Source organism: Nilaparvata lugens, chromosome X, assembly GCF_014356525.2.
Source record: "Nilaparvata lugens isolate BPH chromosome X, ASM1435652v1, whole genome shotgun sequence".
NCBI classification, from domain to species: Eukaryota; Metazoa; Arthropoda; class Insecta; order Hemiptera; family Delphacidae; genus Nilaparvata; species Nilaparvata lugens.
In genome coordinates, this window is record NC_052518.1 from 82,422,040 (window position 1) to 82,444,060 (window position 22,021).

The 22,021-nt window shown below is 31.8% G+C and overlaps 1 protein-coding gene across 1 annotated transcript in view; it reads left to right on the plus strand.

Moving 5' to 3' along the window:
• Positions 1-735: 735 nt before the first annotated feature.
• The window catches only part of LOC111064287, a 63,810-nt gene continuing 42,524 nt past the window's right edge, over positions 736-22,021 (plus strand). Inside the window, exons 1-3 of the mRNA XM_039441754.1 lie at positions 736-1,062; positions 8,351-8,416; positions 21,020-21,181. Coding sequence (XP_039297688.1) covers positions 946-1,062; positions 8,351-8,416; positions 21,020-21,181 — 345 coding nt within the window. The 5' untranslated portion in view covers positions 736-945. The remainder of the gene's footprint in view (positions 1,063-8,350; positions 8,417-21,019; positions 21,182-22,021) is intronic.

The window sequence follows — 22,021 nt, forward strand, 5'->3', positions numbered from 1 at the left end:
GCGGTAGGAAATTATTATCTCAATAGTGAAAATGAATTTAATTATGCGGAATATATTATATATTACCTGTATATATGAGGAATATATTATAAATTTAAAGTAAGTAAAGAATGAGGAATACACAGTAGGCTATTATCGTACCTGAAAAGTGAAAATGAATATATTATGAAATAATAATTATGCGGTTTGAGGATTGTGGATTAATATTGATTACAAAATTTTTACATACAATGTGGATATTTATCCTACAGAAATGATTCTACATAATATTTATCTTTCTCCAGATTCCAATAGGCCTACATGAAAAACAGTTTTTTACATAATATCAACCTCTTGGATCAATGAAGAAATGATTATTCATCATGATTATTTTTCATTAGAATAACATAAGCATCAAAACTGAGGATATTGAAACGAATAAAATAAGTGGACTTCTTCTTTGAATAATTCAGCAGACCTTATTGCTGAATATTAAATTTGCACTTCATCTCAGTTTGAATAAGCCGCTCTACAGGTCTGCCACTACAAAAATGATCGGTGCAAAAATACATTGTCAATATGTTTATTTGACCTCAAAAGTGGTTCACTTTGATAAAATCTGTTCGGATTTGACTTCATTCATCAATATATCGAGTTATTGCAGAATTTCATTCCAGATAAATAAATAGCCTTCAGGTTGGCTGCAATCTCTTTTCTGAGAACTTCTCTTCCGATCAGCTTGGAGCTTTCAGTGCTTTCATCTTCACTTCTTCATCTTCACTCTTCAGTAATACCAGCACCATCAACTAGGGTTACTCCTCTTGTCCCATGTTCCCTGTGCCTATGCCTCAGCTTATCTTCCTTTAGTTTTAAATTCAGATTTTACTCAAGATAGGAAAGCTTTCAAAATAATATGATCTTTTAGAATTTCCGTATCCAAAACTCGAATCAATATAAATCTTCAGAATGGGAATATCACACAGTACCAACAACAGTCGTGGTAGTGCAATGAAGACAACCTCAAATCGTCTGCAGGTTAAGGCAACGGAACTCGAGCTTTCTCCAACAGACATGTTGACAAAAGTGAGTATAATTTAAAATTACTTCAAAGTATTAAGTTAGATGACACTTTCAATTTTCACTTTAATAGAATAATTTTGTTCATGAACTGACAGTTGAAAGACACTTGAGTCTTACAAGCGTTCCAGCTTGAGACGAATCTGCCAATTTTTGAATTAAATGTTCCATCCAATTTCTTGAGTAAGAGATAAATAGATTGAAAAAATTACATTATGAAAAGCATTTGAAATTGGAGTGCTTGTACCATCATAGCTCAATCTTTAAGGTTGAAAATGATCGTTCTTGTGTCATTGGGTACTTACTGAATGAACATTCCCTACTCATAGCAATCAATCCAGTCAAACTTGGCTGACCAGTGGAAATCGTGTTTAATAAATAAATGTATTCTTGATTTTGCTGTTGATTTTTACATTGCCATAAGGTTTTATGGTAAAGTTACTGGTGACTGCCATAGCGTGCCATCCCAGCACTCACAGTTTTCCTCTCTTTGGATTCATCATCGTTCCAAAGCTTACCTGAGAGTGCCAATTGAGGGCATTTGTAAGACGCTATCAAGAGTCACATAATATTAAGGAAGTTGACACAGTTTGTGAGCAGGTCCTACATACTAGTGGTGTAGTGGTCTCATGCTCTTTCCCAAAGCATCCTGAGCTATGGGGGACTGCTGCTGTGGGGTCATGCTTCTGCATGTGAAGATATGTTTGTACTTATGATAGTTCGTATTATCACCCTCAGGTGTGACTTGTGTCATTGCAGACCTCTCTTCCAGTCTACAGATACAATGACCATACATACATTATAATATAGTACGGTACTTGTGTGCTGTGTTTATGCGAGAAAATCTTAGAATCTTTAATACAATGAATGGCTTCCGTGGTCAGAACACTACAAACCGAGGTCTTCAAGATGTGCCGTACGGTACCGCCGTTTGACAGACAAATACCCTAGAAGACCCGTGATGCATTTCCAACATTGACCTAGCGGATTCGCAATACAATACCTGAGGATTTGAAAAGGTTGCACCAACCAGCATTCAACTGAATAATCAAGTTCAAGGGACTTCAAGGGGCTTAAGGGAAGACCATTTTATTCCATTCAAGAATATTTTTTGGACGATTTGGTAGTTGCCCATTCTGCCTTCTCTATAATATTGATAACGTAAAAAATGAAAAATCAAATCAATTTTATTGTTCACTTCATTTGTAACATAAAAATCATCAGTAAAAGAAATTTTCATCAGTAATAAAATTTGATGTAAAATACAGATGACTTCCACCATGAAAAATTAGTTATAACTTGAATATTGAAAATGCTGCTGATGATGTCAAGAAATGAGAAACTCTTTAAATCTCGACCCTGCAGGTATTGTTATAGAGGAATTTAATTAAAGGTAATTCAAGATCCATTGTTGCCCTATTGGGGTTTATTATAACATTAATACAGCTTACGGAGAATTGGCTTACAGTGAAATTAACGTTATAAAGTCTCTAGTATGAATTTGTTTTCGGACGAAATTGATTGTAGATCTAAACACGTTGCAGCAAATTGCTTTCAGCTCAACTAGAACATCACCTAAATTATTTGAAAAGGTTGGTGAAAATTACCATGATAGAGCTTATAACACAGGTTTATCATTTTATATTGAGGCTTTGCAACAGGAAAAAATACTTTTTACTGGTGAAATTCTTCATAATTTTTCGAATTGTATACTATCTAGCTATCAAAATGAAAATGTTTTCTCAGGAAAACATTTTTCCGATCATTAATTTTTGAGGTATCAGTGCCTGAAGTTTAAATTTTTGGGACAGATAATTTCAAATTCAGTTAGAGATAAATTCATGAAATTATGAGGATGAATTCTTCATGGTATTTTCGATTGAATAAAACGAAAATTTTCTGAAAATATAATTTTTTGAATAAGTTATTCCATTTACAAAAAATAACCAAGAAAACTTTTAGTTGAGTTATTTTTGTAAATGGAATAACTTTTACAAAAATTGATATTTTTAGGAAATTTTGGCTTTATTCAATCCATATCATGAAGAATTTATTCTCAAAACTTCTCTTTCTCTCTTACCAAATTTGAAATGATCTGTCCCAAAAATTTATACTTTTGGCATTCATCTCAAAAAGTAATGATCGGAAAAAATCCTGAAAAAACAATTTTGTTTTGATAGCATGATAGTATACAAATAGAAAAACTTGTAAAAATATCACAAGTAAAAAGTTGTTTTAAGCTTGTTGCACAGCCATTCCATTCCAATGATTGGATGTATGAATGGAGAACGTGATGGTGAATTCTCCCAGCTGCATTGTGTCATAGAGCGATGCGTAATGTAGGTTTAGTACTCTAATACTAATGTACTAAAGTATGAATGTAGGTTTTATACTTGGAAATGATGACTTATTTGAGCAGCTGTGTCATCGTGGCTGAATATGAATACACAGATTATGATTAAGTTGACTTTGATTATGATTATGACCTACCTGAGTCAGCCAGGTCACTCGATATTATTATATAAGTTGATATTTTAACCCTTCAACTGCGTAAAAGTTCACAGTTCAAGCTGTACCAACCGTGCGTATCTAATAAGATCTCTAAAGCACTTCCCTTGGATATGGCCGTATGTGACCAGTTTCCCATATACACTTTCAAATTCAAATTATTTATTCAACAAAACAAACATATAAATTACAAACGTTTGTTAATCGCCCATATGGACCTCGAGGGTCTGTATTTGGGTCGACGAATCAGTATTCGATCAGAGACGTCTCAATGCTATTCTGATATTCTAAAGTACCTAGCCTGTAGGTCCTGAAATCGACGTTGTCTGGTGATTTATTTTTATTTCGCATATGAAAAACATTATCAAAATCTGTTACAGCCTGTTGACTTTTTTCCTGTGCTGTGTTTCAATAGCATAATAATGTTTGCTTCAAATGCAGTTGATTTCAGATCAAGAGAAGTTTGGGCCTATTTATTGTTATATATAACATAGCTATGTTATGTCTATGATTGATTGATTGATTGATTGATTGATTGACTGCCTTTATTAAAAAACCTAGGAGGGCGAAGTTAGGGCGCAGCCGGCCCTCTCTTACACTTAACCCTCCAATACAATTCTAAGTAAAACTAAAACACTGTACAACAAAGATTATAAGATAAAAAAAAAAAAAAAAACTAATTTTACAAAATAATAAAAAACTTCCAAATAGCGAATGAAAGAAAGAAAACAAAATTAAAATTTCTTTCTAATTTGAATCAGTGAAAAGAATACAATAAGAAGAAAGAAGAAAGTGGAAAGTGAAAACGGAAGAAACGTCAGTTCAAAATCCATAGATCATTTCGATAGAAGTAGAAAAGAGGAAAGAGAGGAATAAATTAAAGAAGGAAGAAAGGACACACATACACACACACACACACACACACACACACACACACACACACACAACACACACGTTAAGGTTCAGTGAACATTCCAGCCGAGTCCACCAGCTCTGATCCACCGCAAGACAGCCGCGCCGAACCGACGATGTCCCTCAACAAGCCTTAGCTCAGCAGGCAGAGAATTCCACAAACTACAGGCTGTCACAAGGAACGACTTGTTGTACATAACAGTCCTATGTGTTGGGACAGCCAGCAGATGGGATCCATGCCGCGTTCCTCCACGACCAAAATCACCCAAGTAACGGTACTCTACTGCCAGATACTTAGGGGTTCTAGTTTTCAATATCTTAAAGAGGAAGCACAAAGCATGATGTGATCTACTCTCACGCAGCTTCATGAGTTCAAGTCTGTTAAAATATTCAGTTACATGGTCGTCACGTCTCAGGTTAAAGATAAAGCGAACACAGTAATTATGTGCACGCTGCATCCTCTGCAGAAGTTGAACGGTCATGTCAAGAGTCACAATGTCACAGTAGTTGAAGATCGGGAAGATCAGAGTCTTGACCAACATAACCTTCGTTGAAAAGGGAATGAAGTCAGAGATCCTCTTCAATGTCATGATCCCCCCAATTACCCTGTTACAAGTCTCAGTCACGTGGCTGGTCCAGTCAAGAGTCCTTGTCATTGTAAGTCCTAGATTTTTCACGTCAGAACTGTATTGCAATTGTATGTTATTCAATTTTATAAATGGTCCGTTAGTTATGTCAAGTGTGTTTAAAAGTCTTGAATAACCTATCACTATTGATTTTGATTTAGTCTCGTTAATTTTTAGTCCATTATTCTCAGTCCATCGTACCAAACGAGTCAAGTCAGCATTAACTTCATCAACTGCGATGTCGAAGTCATTTTTCTTGCAGTGCCGGTATATTTGCAAGTCGTCGGCATACAGGTGATGTCTGGTCGTAAGTAGAGTGCTTGTCACGTCACTTATGTAGATGCTGAACAGCAGAGGACCCAATACCGAACCCTGAGGAACTCCTCTGTTCACTTCACGCCACCGTGAAGAGGCATCCCCGACTCTCACACACTGACACCGACCTTGGAGATAGGACCTCACCCATGCCACAGTGGAGTTGGAAAAACCTAAGTTTCTGAGTTTATAAAGTAAAGTAGGATGGAAAATGCTATCGAATGCCTTACTAAAATCTATTAGGACTAGAACTGTTAACTCTCTACCATCCATAGCCCTACGAATGTCGTCAGTGACTCTCAGGAGTGCAGAGGTGGTGCTATGACCACTACGGAACCCCGATTGAAAGTCACCAATCAATCCAGAACCATGGATAAATGAGCTTAATTGGGAGTGAACGATAATTTCCAGAACCTTGGACAAAACGGACAATAAGCTTATAGGCCTGTAATCAGATGGAGAGAGAGGGTTAGGGATCTTGTTCAAGGGAATCACTATGGATAGCTTCCAGTCATTAGGAAAAACGGACGTTAAAAGTGAGGTATTGATCAAATGGGTGAGAAATGGGAGAATAAAAGGAAGGATAATTTTGATGAACTTGATTGGGATACCGTCTGCACCAACAGCGTTACTCTTCACTCGATGAACAGCCAAGAAGACCTCTTGCTCCGTGACATTGGAGAAGTAGAAGTCCTCATTGCCTCTATGCCATGAATGATAGAACGTTTTAAATGTTATTAAATTGACCGCAGTCTTCGAATCGTTCGAAAAATCAAATACATTTTTTATAAATGGAGATATTAGATATTTTTCTTTCTTCATCTTCATTTCTGTTGAAACAAACAATCCATCCTGAGCAGTAAGATTGTTTCCCCCTGAAACAATACAGTAAATGTATAGTAGGCTACAGTATGAAATAATGTGAGTAATACTGAAATATGTTTGTAAAACAGACTTATAATTTCCTTTTTTCTCTTACTTTCTGTTCCATATATCATGGAAACTGAACAGAATATCATTATTCTGTGAAGAAACACTGCAATATTCAATAAAATTATCTTGTATAACAATGATAATTTACTATTTTTATAGATTAGAGCGGTGAGCTATGTTTGAAAAATTGGAAAGAGATGGGAATAAAAAGGCTGGAGCACTGAATTAAGGAATAGGTTATAGTGTGGTTTAACCGCCTTCATAGAATCAATTATTAATTATTGAAAAAACACTGTACAGTATCAGTCTGTGTCAATCAAATCCATGGCAAATCCACTTTCATCAACCTAATTGGACGACTTCAATTTCGTGTTGAATCCAACAGGTACATCCTCACCTTTACTCACCCGTCCTTTCATTCATCAGTATAGCTGAAGATGTGTTGGTTTGAACACTCCTGCAATTAGATTCATAAAAGTGGATTTGCCAACTTGAATTGTGTTTTTCAATTATTTAGAAGTTCCTATAGTTTATATAGAAGTATAGAAGTTATTATAACATCAATTTGTATTCAACTAATTATTAATTGATGAAGCACAATCTTATTTTGTTCTCTTACTATTCAGTGTAGTCATAATCTTAAAATTAACCACTCATGTACCTTCTTTTGAAATAATCACCGGAGAAAAGGCATAGTTCATCCAAGTCAAGCTCAATATTTTTTTGTATTTGTGTAGAAAAAATTATAATATTGTTTCCTAAGATGTGCTTATCAATCATATTGACCAACTTAAAAACTCATTCCACTATTGTTCTGTTCGGTTCTGTTTTTGGATCTTCCATTGACATTCTGGACCAGAAGTGTCTAGATAAACCAGATAGACTCTTGATTTTTATCATCATCACTTCAACTTCAATAAAAACCATTTAGTGTATAGATCTCTCAATTTGAGAGATAAGATGTGAATCATGGATTAAATATTTGCCTGCTGTGATGATGATTGAAGAAAACTTTGTTTAGTCTAGCCGTCATCCATGTGTCAATTCTCATATCTATTCTCCCATATCTGGGTTTATATTATAGAGTTTTGTTCATCAATGAAATTCATTTATTGATTATACGGTTTTATTGGGAAGAAATCAAATTTTTTACAACATTAATGTGTACTTTTAATAATATTAATAGTATTTATATTCAAACAATGCTTGTGTTGTTCACGCGGGGCGTGAAAGAAAACTGTGATAAGGAAAAACAGTTTCTATTTAAATTTATAAAGGTACCGTTACACTGAGTTTCCGCGCTGCGCTGCGTATTTGCGAGCACTCGCAAATGGGTGTTACACTACGCCCGTTTCTGAGTTACCATACTGAGGCCCTGTTGCTCAAAAGCTGGTTAAATTTTATTCGAGATTAATTTCACGAGAACCAATCAGAATGCTTTCCCGAAAATAAGGCTTCTCTGATTGGTTCTTGTGTGTAAAGATTTACGCGTACGGTACCTAGAGTAAAAATTTATGTAGAACGTTTAGAAAGTATGTCAATTCATTCTCTCATTTATTTTCAAGCGAAGCTTGTGTCGAGGGATGGTATGTGCTTGTACCTTGTATTATATCTGTTTAAAGTGGATACAAGTGAACAAAACTTTGAAATTTGAAAAACACAATCATTTCATTCATATTATAGAACTGCAACATACTCATATTATAGAATGAAAATTATGTCTATGTTCTATGAAAATTATGTTCTTCTCATGAATGATCTCATGTCATATTAACTTGAAAAATGTCTGTATACAATAATTGTTGGATTTAAAAGGCAAATACAGATCTGTGAAATTTATTAAAATTAATAAATATTCAATATTTTAATAATATTTAATATTATAATATTTCAATATTAATTGAAATATTCTTCAAATTCTTATCTATAAAAATATTTGGGTAATTCGAATTGTAATAGGAATGATACAATAACATGAATATTTATGGTGATTTTTTCAGGCTCTTATGCAAAAAACATCTGACGAGGAAGGACTACCCAGTGGTATTTCAAGCGGTACGTTCAATGTAAGTATCATTTGAAACAATGGAAATCATAATATAAGAAATTCTTCTTTGGAACATTAACATGTTAACAACTTGTTAGATTTACACAGCTATTAATCTTTCTTTTCTTATTACGTCTTGAAGACTATGAAAAGCAAGTACTCAATAATATACATCCCAATTTTAAACACACATAGATACAGAGTTTAAAGGAATTCCAGTTCTAATCTGAAAGGAACCTTGTACTATAAAAGGTTTTATTATGCATAAGGTTTTCTCGGGCCACTCCCGTGTTTCGGATGGACACGTTAAGCCGTCGGTCCCGGCTGCCTAAAAAGCAGTCGTTAGGTCATGTCAGAGGCCCTGAAATTGATCAATTGCGACCTGAAAACTCTGACACCAGACCTGAGCCAGCCATGTCACTCGATATTATTATTATTATTATTATTATTATTATTATTATTATTATTATTATTATTGTTATTATTATTATTATTATTATTATATTATTATTATTATTATTATTATGCATCAAGTATTTGATAGTCTTATTAGTATTGACTTAGTATTAGGCAAAGTAGCCTATAAATCCAATAATAAATCATGTACAAGTACTCAATTTACTGTATAATTAATAGTATAAAAGTATATAGTCTATTTATTGTATTAATAGAATAAGAAAGTATTTTTATTTGCTTTAAGTATTTCATTTACTGCTTTATTAATTTATTTTACGAATATATTGTTGATTAATATTATCGGTGGACTAGAACCAAAATTTTAATTCTAGGCGCTCATTCATAAATATGTTATTGTGGACTGCTTGCCAGCTCTGGACCAATTGAGTAGTATTGAGTGATTGATGACCCAAAATGCATACAAAAGTATTATGGATTCTAGATTAAGTTTAGGTCAATTCATCTCTCATTATCATCCGTCTCATTACCCACGCACAAGCATAGAGCTCATGTGGGCATCACACTCAGAAAAAAAGTTTCGAATTTGAAAAATATTTTCCTTAGAATCGTTCGACGATTGACTTATCGTTTGACTTATGTCGATCGTTCTTTTTGATTCAATCTTATTATTTTAGTGTGTAATATCAATATTAACTTGAGAGTCGTTAGTATAGTGAGGTCCAGGTTATAATGGTGGTACTTGATTAATTTTGGTATTGCTATCCTTTCGGCAAAGGCCCATTGAAGGCTTAAATCATATGTTCAGGCGAGGTGGAACTTCCGTCTGGAACTCCCCACCAATAAAAGCCGTACGATATGAATATACTATTCGACAAAGCGAATAGCACTTTCTTTTTCTAGCTCCGCAAAGTTGCCAGATCGTTTGTCAATAATGTAGAAATATAATCAAAATATTTGATCTGAATTATGTAAATTTTTCATTTCATCATTGAAAAATATATTTTCTTGGCGAATAAAATACAATTTTTTATTTTGAATAAGTATGATCAGTTAATATTACATCAGATATACCGGTATCAGCTATTTTGCATAGAAGGCAGTGGAAATGCATATAATCGGCAACGGTGTTCTTCCATCTTTCTCCACTGCCATTATAACGTGGACCTCACTATAGCTTGCTTTTCAGCAAGCACAGGGTTTATATTTCTACAAGTTTCTACATTGTACATCTGGAGCACATAATAAATCTGATCTATTGTAATCTACATAAGAATCTATTAGGCTCATTCATAAAAACCAATATCATCAAGATCACAAAACTTGAATTTTATACCTTATTTTAAAATTTAAAATTTTATTTCAAATACAAATCAGTAATGCATGTCTGTCAAATCACCAATTGCGTTTTATTTGGTTGAATACCAATGGTATATTCACTCATCGTGATCTTGATGATATTGGTTTTTATGAATGAGCCTAATAGATTATTATGTAGATTACAATAGATCAGATTTATTATGTGCTCCAGATGTACAATGTAGAAACTTGTAGAAATATAAACATGTATTTCAGGTTTATTAATTATTTGTTTTCAATGGAATAAAAAATATTACTGTAGGTCTGTTTTTAATGAGATTTTTATCGAATTCCAAATGTTGAAACTTTTAATATTGTCTTTGCTCTTTGCTAAATGGGGTTTTATATGACCCTCTAAATTCCATCTGTCCTATCTTTAAATTAATTATATATTTGTTCTTCTTTTATTGTATAAAGTAATGACTCTTGCAAAGAAAGTTGTAGGTTCTTTGCAAGTGTCAATACTTTCAATAGATAGGCTAATAACTGTAATCGCTTCAAGTTGGTATTTTTCACTTAGTTCGTCTTTATTTTCTACTAACATATTTAACTGACTATTATTATCAGCTGCAAAGTGTACTTGAGTTGAATTTAATTTGAAACCCACTTCCATTATCACTATTTCTATAACACACGCAAGGACTGTTTTGGCAGGCCACAAATTACAAAAACTGTATTTTAATGTTTAGTGTTTTACTATGTACTGTATTTTTAAACAGGCTGATATTCTGATCAGAATAATCTTTAAAATAGGGTCCGTATCACAGAGACAAGCTCTCACAGAGACAAGTGTCACAGAACAAGTTTCTTAGGAACAAGTACTTCTATAAATGGCATTCTCACAGGAACAAGTTCCCACAGAGACAAGCTGAGTCTCACAGAGACAAGTAGAGTCTCACTGGAACAAGTAGAGAAGAAAAGTCTCATTCGAACAAGTAGTGTCACTGGAACAAGTAGATGGATAAAGTCCCATTCGAACAAGTGGGAGCGTTACAGAGACAAGACAAGGTCAGTCTTACAGGAACAAGTTGGTGTGGTGTGTTGCCTACACATGAAGATGAAGGCATTCCATTTGTTCTAATAAATATTGGATGTCATCTGTTTTTTAATATATATATATATATATATATATATTAAAAAACAGATGACATCCAATATTTATTAGAACAAAAGGTATATATATATATACCTATGAGTGTCGCGAGTGTCGCATAAGGGGACAAATAATGATAATGATCTGAAACGCAGATTTCGGTTTTTGACACTAATATTATGCTTTAGTTAGATCAATAATGTTTCAATAGCCATCTGGAAATTACTGAGATATTGCAATCATTCAAATGCTGATGAATTTATTATTAATTAAACGAAAATCCAAATTAGATGCTGTAATTCACCCCGAAGACTTAAATATTGACAACAGGGATTTAATTTGATCTATAATTTATTATTGATATTTAGTTTGGATTTTCGATTAATAATAATAATTAATTCATTAGCCTAAGAAATTGTCAAAAAACACAGATTTATTGATACTAAATTGTATACTTTTTCTAAGTATCAATAAATGTGTGGTTTTTTGACAATTTCTTAGTCTTTTTCATCCAATATGAATAATTACCACAATATCAACTTCTCAACTACACAACAAAAAATTCATTAGCATTTGAATAATTGCAATATCTCAGTAATTTCCATCTGTAGACTGGCTGGCCACTATGGATTTGTATAAAATGAGCGCTGCTATCCAGAGATTGTCAGTTTGGTGTAAGGGTAAGCATTCCTGACCGGCAATTAGGAGGTACTGGGTTCGATTCCCGGGCTGACAAATTTTTTTTTTTGAATAGTAGCGCTCATCGAATTTTCATCAAGCTGTTTACCCTGTTGTCAATATTTGCAGTAGCAGAAGTCTTCGGGGTGAATTACAGCATTTAATTTGGATTTTCGTTTAATAATAATAATTAATTCATTAGCATTTGAACTAGTAGTTCTGTGAACAGTAGAACTCGCGCAGTTATAAAGCGCAGCCTCCTCTTATACTGTCCATCAGAGTAAATCCTGTCTGTATGTCGTGTCGGCGAGATATCGGTGTGAAAACGGCTAATCCCTGTTGGGGATGGTGTATCAAAAATGCTAACATCAAAAGCTAATCTCCTTCAAGACTTACTGGGAACAGGACAGCCCGAGAAATTTCAAAGCAGAGAAATTTCGAGAGACAATACTATGTTATTTTAGTTATTAATTGCTTGCGTTATTGCACGCAATCAATAGTTCATTTAATAATGCATTCAATGAGGTATGCAATTAATAGTCTACACAGCTGCTGATTTTTTACCAAGTTACATTGAGATATTGAATTGCATGCGTCATGGCATGCAATTTATAATCCACTCGACAGCTGATTTATGATGAATAATTCTATAGTCTGATTTTACGTTAATATTGGCGTATGAAGGAGGCTCCTTTTCCCTTTTATATTATTCTTGAAATTCAAAATTTCCATAAACCTTGTATATTTAAAAAGGAACATACCTGTCAAATTTCATGAAAATCTATTACCGCATTTCACCGTGAATGCGTAACATATAAACATATAAACATTTTTTGAAAAACATACATTATCCTTATATTCTATCTCTCTCTCTCTCTCTCTCTCTCTCTCTCTCTCTCTCTCTCTCTCTCTCTCTCTCTCTCTATATATATATATATATAATATATATATATATATATATATATATATATATATATATATGTATGGTATGCATTTGTATGTGTAGGCCTATACATGCATATGTGTACATATATGTGTATGTTTATTTTTCTTCTTAAAAATAATAATAAACTATTACACGGTGCAGTACTTGATCAAAATCCAATGCAACTCGGTCCCCGCGCACAGGCACAGCCCATGCGGGGACCTTCCTCCTATTTAACAGTTATTTGTGTTAACAGCAATAATAACTATCAATGTTTATTAATTTAACAGTCACAGTTTTGTTGATCATGGTCATGTATTTTTAGAAATTATATTTTATATACATTATAATATCAACATAGGCTACTAGGCTCATAGTCATGTTATAATTCTGTGTATATTTTGAGTTTTATTGCTGCTATAACATGTATTGTGTTTTTGTTTTTCAGGAATAAACAGTTTGATTTTGATTTTTTTCAATTACGTGCGTATTCTAGGAAAATTGAAACCCCTTTCTTAGCTGGCGTCTAGAAATAAGAAACATATTGACCGATAAATACAAACTATAGATTAGGCGATTAGGCCTTGTCTAAAGAATTCAGCTTATAGTCTGTTATGCAATAAATTAGCGATTCAATTCATAACATCTTAGTAGTTATTTTATGAATAGTGTAATCATTCATCAAATCAGTCTTATTAAGTCATAATATTATCATCACCCATTACAACTGAATAAATCAAGTCATACATTGAAAAAAAACATAAATTATTTATAAACTTACAGCACTGAATATCACATATTTTCAATTTGAAAATGAATTCACGGAATAATTCTTCATTCAGAATAAGATTTACTGCGTTTTTTGATTTATTTAGAGGCAAGTTTCTTATAATATAAGGTGGCAGATTATTGAACATGGAGTACACTAAATAGGAATAAATTTCAAGCTCTTACTCAATCTGACATTAGGAGTTACAATACTCTAGTAGTCCAGATAACAGTAGACCTCATTGAACATCCTTTGCAATGTGGTAACGAGAATATTCAGCCATCTACTAGAAATGCTATCTGCTAGAGATAAAGTCATTGTTATAATATCAGGGCTTTTTTAAAATGTTTGCCAATGGCCCCACTAAGAAATCTGATCAGGCTGGTTGGAGACTTCCAATCAACCATACGATCACATTTCATTACATTACCAGGGCTACCAGACATCGTTTTGCAGTCGTCGTCAATATACTATATCATAATGGAAAAAGTAGAACTTTGATATGAAAGTAATGAACTTACTTCGTTAAAAATAAAATCTATAGGTGTGCTAATCTAAATGTTGCACTACTTCAATCCTATAAAAATGAATACAGTTATAATACTTATTCTGAATTGATGGAATCCCATTCCCATTGCGCTTATGATAATTTTAAATGTTACTTTAGTAACTCAGTAAGTTCAGAAAGTTATTGCTCAGTTGAATCAGAGCTACGATTAAAAAGATGATTTGAGAATTATCAAGTGGCACTTTTCGTTTCCCTCTGGGATTTTCATTTTGTAACATGTAGAAACGCTTGTAGAAAAACAAACTGTTAAAATTTTTGTAGGAAAGATTTCATGAGGAAAACGAAGTTTTTCATTGACATTATTCTTCGTAACTCGGAACTCCATTATAAATCTTGGCATCTAAAGCTGCGTTTACACCAAAGTTATTAACAAAATGTTAATAACTTAATCCTTACAGATTCTTATAGATTGAACGGCACTTGAAAAACACATATGTTCATCATGTGTATGATAAGTTATGTTCAATCTAATAGAATTTATAGAATCTATTGGTGTTGACGCAGCTTTACTCTGTGACTGCCTAAAGTTAATACTATCAATTTGAATTTACAATTCGAGACCGCAGCTCGGAAAAAGAAGACGATGATTAGCTTATATATAATAAGATAATAATTATTTTTCAGGTGGTTATTGGTTGCTATGGAGATATTTGGATGTTTATCAAATAAATTTATAATAATTAATTATCATTCAAGATTGTTATTCCAGCTATCAAGTCTTTTCGGTTTTGATTCGGTTTTTCGGTAAGAATGGAGTGTGGAGAGTGAATAACTGTGATAATCGTGTTTTAATAATGGAGTGTATAGTGAGTAATGTGTAATATTTTTCAACCATGAGAATAAATAAAGTATTTTCTTCATTTGCAATACTCAAAGACCCACCAAACGTAGGTAACAATAAATGTGGGGACTTTGAACTGGAAAGGATTTTTTTGTAACATGTAATGTAATTAAAAGAACAATCAGTTGACATTTTTGGAAGTAGAAACTTATTTTTCGATAAAGTGCAAACTTGCAAAAGCAATGGATTGGGCTCCAAAGACTTCATTACAGTGGACTACAGTACAGTAAAGACTACATTAGACTACATTACAGTCTGGAGTCTAGATGTATTTCTACATTACAGACACTCAACTGAACAAAAAATCCATATTTCAACCTTTGGCTAGGAATTCGAAATACACCTATTTCGGACGTATTTTTGGTATAATTTAAAAACCATTCCTTAGCACACATCCAAGGCATCAACTGACCATTTTTACCAAATTTGAAAAACCGTTTTGGCCATGTGGTTTTTAAGAAGCGGTGATGAATAGGTCAGTGGTAGGCTATTTGGCTTTTATATATTCCATTTCATATTCATATTGATTATTCTTTCGGGTTGAAGGTCTAATATATACTCATTAGATATATTGGAATAGTTATCTTGGAGTTTGGTAGAAATATATTACATTTACATAGAACTCAATTTATTTATTTAAGTTATCTTCATAATTTTATCTATCTTCTAATTCTAATAGGTTACCAACCTATTAAAAAACAGCAGACTTTCAATTTACTAGAACAAATAATAATGGAATGCCTTCATGTTCAGATGTAGGCAACACGCCTAACTTCTTCCTACATTCGCTAACTTGTCTCTACGACACTGTACTGCTTGTGTGAGCGAGAACTTGCTTCGGTAACACTGCCATTTAAAGAGCTACTAGTTTGGACGGAGACTTGTCTCTATGAAACTGCTTGTCTCTGTGGGAACTTTTTCCTGTGAGACTGGCATTTATAAAAGTACTTGTTCCTATGAAAATTGTCTCTGTGACACTAATATCGTACAAAAACACTACTTGTCTCTGTGAAACATCCCCTTAAAATATTTCAATATCATATCCAGTAGCTAGAGGGAAGAATGCTTTTTTGGAGCGTCCCATTGAAATTAATTAGTACTAAGCTTCAATAAACCATTAATATTTATTTGAATATAATTTGCTTGTAGCTTGTAACCATTAGTCTTCTAGGAGAATTATCGTTTATATTCATTATGAGTGAGCTAGTGGTTTTATTATGATTAAACATTTTCACTGTTCATTCAATATTATTCAAGATTTTATCTGCTTACTTGTGTCCAAACACATTACAAGCAAAACGAAAAACGATTAGATATGATCTTAAAACTTATTGCAGTAGGCTTCTTCCATTACAAGGATTGTTTTAATATTTCTTTTCATATTCTAAATTCTAAATTTCTTTGACATTATTTCGGTATCAAATCCAAGATTTCGGGGTGCTTTCAAGAAACTGATGAATGATTGTAAAATTTCAAACTATAGATTAAAAATATTGAATTAATATAGTTGAAATCTTACTTTCAACACTAATAATCACCACTTCCAGGGATTTGCACAAATCACTTCATTCTTTGAAAAATATTACTGTGCCATAATAATTTAACCGTACTATAAATTTTTTTGAGGTTCCTAGCTATCCTAAAAATTATGATCTCTGATCTGCATTGTATTTTCCGGTATTAGAATGTACAATATTCACTGCAGGCCGAAAGCTTCAATAATAATAATGATAATAATCCGTTATAAATAATAATTTATAGTGAAATATCTGTTTAAATAGTTATAATTTAGGGATAATATTAATCATCATAATACAAGAAATAGACATCACATTGATTTTCCCCATAACATAATTAGGATTAGTTCAAAATTAATCTCTCAGGATATATTCAACGAGCTTCCCCTTCATGTGAGAACATTGATGATAAATTAGTGGTGCTTCAAAAGTAGATTGGAATATCCACTGACAGAAAATCCTCTATTCATTATATAGAGTATTTGAATAAAATACTCTATTATAAATTATATAGATTTGAATAAAATACTTAGTTGAATACCTGAGTATTTTAACTAAAGAAAAATCCAAATTCTCTCATTTCTAGCTAATAAGGAAATAGTGTGCAATTATTTGTATTTATAAATATCATATTTCTTATTGAATATGAAAATAAAAAATAATATTTGTTGGTAGAATTTCAGGAATTGACATTTGTAATTTAGTTTAGATCATCATTTATCTGCAATTTCCAACTGTACTGTCTATGATGTTTACTAAAAGGAATAAACTCTATTCTAAATTTCATACTATCTAATAATCTCTTAATAGTGTATCATGATTTACATACAGGGTGGGTGAAAAGTCCGAGACCGGCTTAATATCTTATACACAAAGATAATTTGACGGTGGGAATGATTGGAGATCAAATTGAAAAAAGTACTTTTTAATGACTTTAAAAATCTGGTCCGCCATATTGAATGCAACTCAATTTTTTTAAATAGGAAGGTGGTCGTGCGATACATGATTTCGATAGGGAATTTCAAGAAAAAATGAATGGTGGAACCGAATATCGATATCTCAAACCGTTTCGGAAATATTCACATTATTAATCAATGCTATTCTAAGCAGAAAAGAGAGAACAAAGTCTGAGAACGGCTTAGTATCTCATAATAAGAAGTGATCACAAGGTGGGTGAGATTAGTGATGTTACTCGAATTGAAAATACTACTTTACTATGACTTTAAAAATCTGGTCCGCCATCTTGGATCCGCCATTTTGAATGCAACTCTATTTTTAAATGGGAAGGTGGTCATGAGATACATGATTTCGATACGGAATTTCAAGGAAAAATGAATGGTGAAAACTGCACATCGATTTCGCAAACCGTTCAGAAGATATTTACATTATCAATCAGTACCATGCAAATCAGAAATTAAATACATGAGTGGTATTGATGAATAGTGTGAATATCTTCTAAACGGTTTGAGATATCGCTGTGCGGTTTTCGCCATTCATTTTTTCTTGAAATTCTGTATCGAAATCATGTATCACATGACCACCTTCCTGTTTAAAAAAATGAAGTTGCATTCAATATGGCGGATCCAAGATGGCGGACCAGATTTTTAAAGTCTTTGTAAAGTAGTTTTTTTCAATTTGAGTAGGATCCCCAATCACACCCACCGTCAAATTACCTTTGTGTATGAAATATTAAGCTCTGTATAGACCTAACATTATACTTTGTTGGATTCAACTGTATAAATTAATAAAAAATAAAAATCGATAAAAGCTTTAATTAAAAATTGATGAATTTGAATAAAACTTTAATTAATAATTTAAAAATAATAAAAGCTGCAGCAACATCCTCTTTTGAGCTCTTCTTTGCTACTGAATGCTGTATAGGGTCTGTTGCGAAAACAGGAAAACTCTGCAGTGAAACTTATTCGATTAACTTTGCTGGTAAGAATTCAGTGAAACTATTAGATAAGTTTCTCTGGAACTCCCCAGTGGAAGCAGTTGGTGACAGTGACTCATAAGATGTACAATACACTAAATATTAATTTTATAAATTAAAATATTAAAAAAAAAATATTTTAAATTATTTATCTAAAATTATTAAATTATTAATTGATAATTAATTTTATATTAATTTTAATTAATTATTATTAATTATTAAATTATTAAAAACTATTATTTATTTTTATTTTTAAATTTAAATGTTAATTTTATAAATTTAAATATTTTTATATAAGCACCCTTGGGCCCCTTGACTTTTTGTTTATTGTTCTAGTCTTCAGTTCACCCTGTTGAAACGTTATTCGGAATTTTTGTTGTTGGTTTTATCCTTCAAGGCTTTATTAAAATGGAAACATTGGCCAACTAATACTAGAGCCTGTTCTAACGGTTGATACCTTGCAGTTTATTGAAAAGTTGATGGATAAAGATCTACAGTGATATTGCGAATCTATTGATAATAGCTTGAAATATTGATACTAATAATTACTACTAAATAAAATTGTGCTTTTAAATTGAAGTAAAACTTTACTGGAAATCGTGAACAGATCTTTAAAAAATAAGCCGATGATTTCAATTCTCAGATCTGACGAGTGTGGTTTTATTGGTTCCAACGTTCCATAGCTGCAACACACTCCAAACAATGTTATTCTGTGATGAGAATTACTTACGTACCGTATCCGTAATAAATTCAAGCTATGATATACTATCTTGGTGGATGATAAACAATGTTGTTTTTGTCTTATTCTGCTTGAAATGGCTGAAAAGATTATTAAACAATGAGGTCGAGCTATGGAAATTTGATTGTAGAAATTGAATTGAACTTACATGAATTTAAATAAAGGCTTGAAACTGTGGTAATGTATTATTATGCTACTATCAAGCAAAGCAAAGTTGAAATGAATTTATTTTTCAAGTTTTCGAGAACGAGTCTTCTATTTGTCTGATTAATGGTTTCAAATCTAACATAAAATTCAATATGGAAATTTGTTATTTTACTGTATGTTGAAGATGAGTCTAATATTAGTATTGTAATCTTCTAACTCATTAACTCATAATTCATATAAACAAATAAAAAAAATCTTATATGATTTATCTATAAATTAACTAATATTACTCTCTATATTTTCATTTATCCAATACTTGGTTTAATTTTTTCACGTGTCTCTAATATTTCAGTTTATGAGGTTTGATTATAAAACTAATTAGGATGTAATGACAAATCTTCATTAATAATGATGTATTAATTGATTTACAGCAACCAAGATTATATCCAAATTGTGAATAAGGGACTCAATGAAGATTCAATATTGAAGATTGCAGTACCTGACCTTCACCCCCATAAAAAGAGTATTATCAATAATCGATTAAAACATTGTAACTTGAATATCATAAATTGCAACTGTGTTGATGTAGAAGCCTAAATATTCTGGTGTAATTCTAAAGAATTTCAATTATTACAAAATTTAAACTTTTTCTTATTTTCAATTCTTTCTATACGAATATAATGCTCTTCCCTAATCATCATTCTTATTAAAAAACGTTGCGTTTAAAATGATTGTTTGAATAGATTAATAAGTCAGACCAAAAATGAATAAATAGATTTTCATCCTTCCTTACTTACTTTGCTAGATATGTTCTACTCATTCGTTGCGTCTTGAATTCGCTTGATATAGTTCGGTTCAGTCAAATCGTTTAATTTCAAGTACCAAAAACCACAAGTATAGTGTTCTCTAGTAAACTATCGGAAATTTTTATGTAAAGAGAAAAAAAATTTTTTTGCCTTCACAGATAACATATCTAAAATATTTAAAAAAATCAAATTCAAATTTCTTTATACAAAACAAATCAAGCATATTGTTTACAAGAATTTTAACTACTAGCCTTTATGGACCTCAAGGGTCTGTAGGCATATTTGGGTCGACAAATCAGTACAGACACATTTTGACAAATTGGTCAGTAATATAATAAACTAATATTAGTTACAAAATATCAATAATATAGATTATGCACTACAAAAAATCAGTAATATAAATAATAAAATACAACAAAAACAATAGAATAAAACGTTTAATACATAACTACTAAGAAATTATATTATTAATGGAAGCATGAAAGTAGCTTTAATTAACTGATGAAAGTATAAGTATGTTGGATTAAATTTTTTTATAAATTGAATAAAAAAATATTTACATAAGAATAATAATATGAATTATCATTTAGAATGGTTATGTGTTTCTATACAGGAGTAAGAAATTACAAAGCGATTGCAGGAAGAAATATTGATCATTGCAATAGACAACTAAATGTTGTCTACTACTTTTCAATTTTTCAACTTTTATAAAATAACAGTTTCTTGACATACTCAAAAACATCACTCACAATCTTAATAATTATAACTATGATGTTCTTCCGTTTTTATTCTTCATTCCATATTTAATATATATTACTCTTTCAATTTTTCAGAAGTACCTTTTTCCACACTATCCGGAGTTAGGAGTCAAACTTTTCAATTACATTGCTGGAAAACCAAATTCAAAAATTACTACCTGTAGCAATTTCAAAAGGGAAATAGAAAAATTTCTTTCAATCCTATCTGATGATCAACAGAGACAAATCTATCTAGCGGTAAGTTGAAATTTGTTTTGCATTCTTGCCAGGATTGGTGAGTCATCATTAATACTGTTGTTTTACTCAGTGTTTTTTCAATCAGTAATAGTCTTATGTAGTGTTTTTATAATTTGATGAATTTTTTAAAAATTAATTCAGGTCAACTCTCAGATAACCGGTATGAGAAATAACTTTTTTAGAATTTTAGGTGATCATGATGGAGATTGGCCTCATAGTGTTGCGCGAAATATGATTTGCACACATGAATTCTTTCTCTCACAATAAATTCAGTCTCCTTCATCCAAAATATTTGGAATTGGTCGCATTCAAATTGAACCAAATACGAAGCAGCATTGCTTTTTTCAAGTATTTCCTGATTGCTTGATATTACTGTTAATTTTGAAAATTTATTCAACTATAATGTCCAAAACATAACATTGTTATACTTACTGTCTAAATTATACAACATTACTGTCCAAACTTCATAACATAAAAAAATTAATACTACTTTATGTTATACAGGGTGATTCATAATTATGGTAAAATAATTTAATACGTGATAGTAGAGGTAAAAATGAGAAAAAAAGTTCCTATAAACATATATCCATAGACGCTTCATTAGCGAGCTATACAGGGTGACAGATTTCGCCCGGAATTCAGTTCCTCTGGTGAAATACACCAATGCTGAATTGTTTGGGGACTAGTTTTTGAAAAACTTATGCTGGATTCATATGGAAAAATATCTGAAAAATTGAATAAAACTAGTCTGGAATCTGTAGTGTGAGTAGTTTTTGATAAAAAAGTTGAAATATGCAAAAAATCTAAGTAGAAAAACACAGATTTCTAAGTTTGATGCCC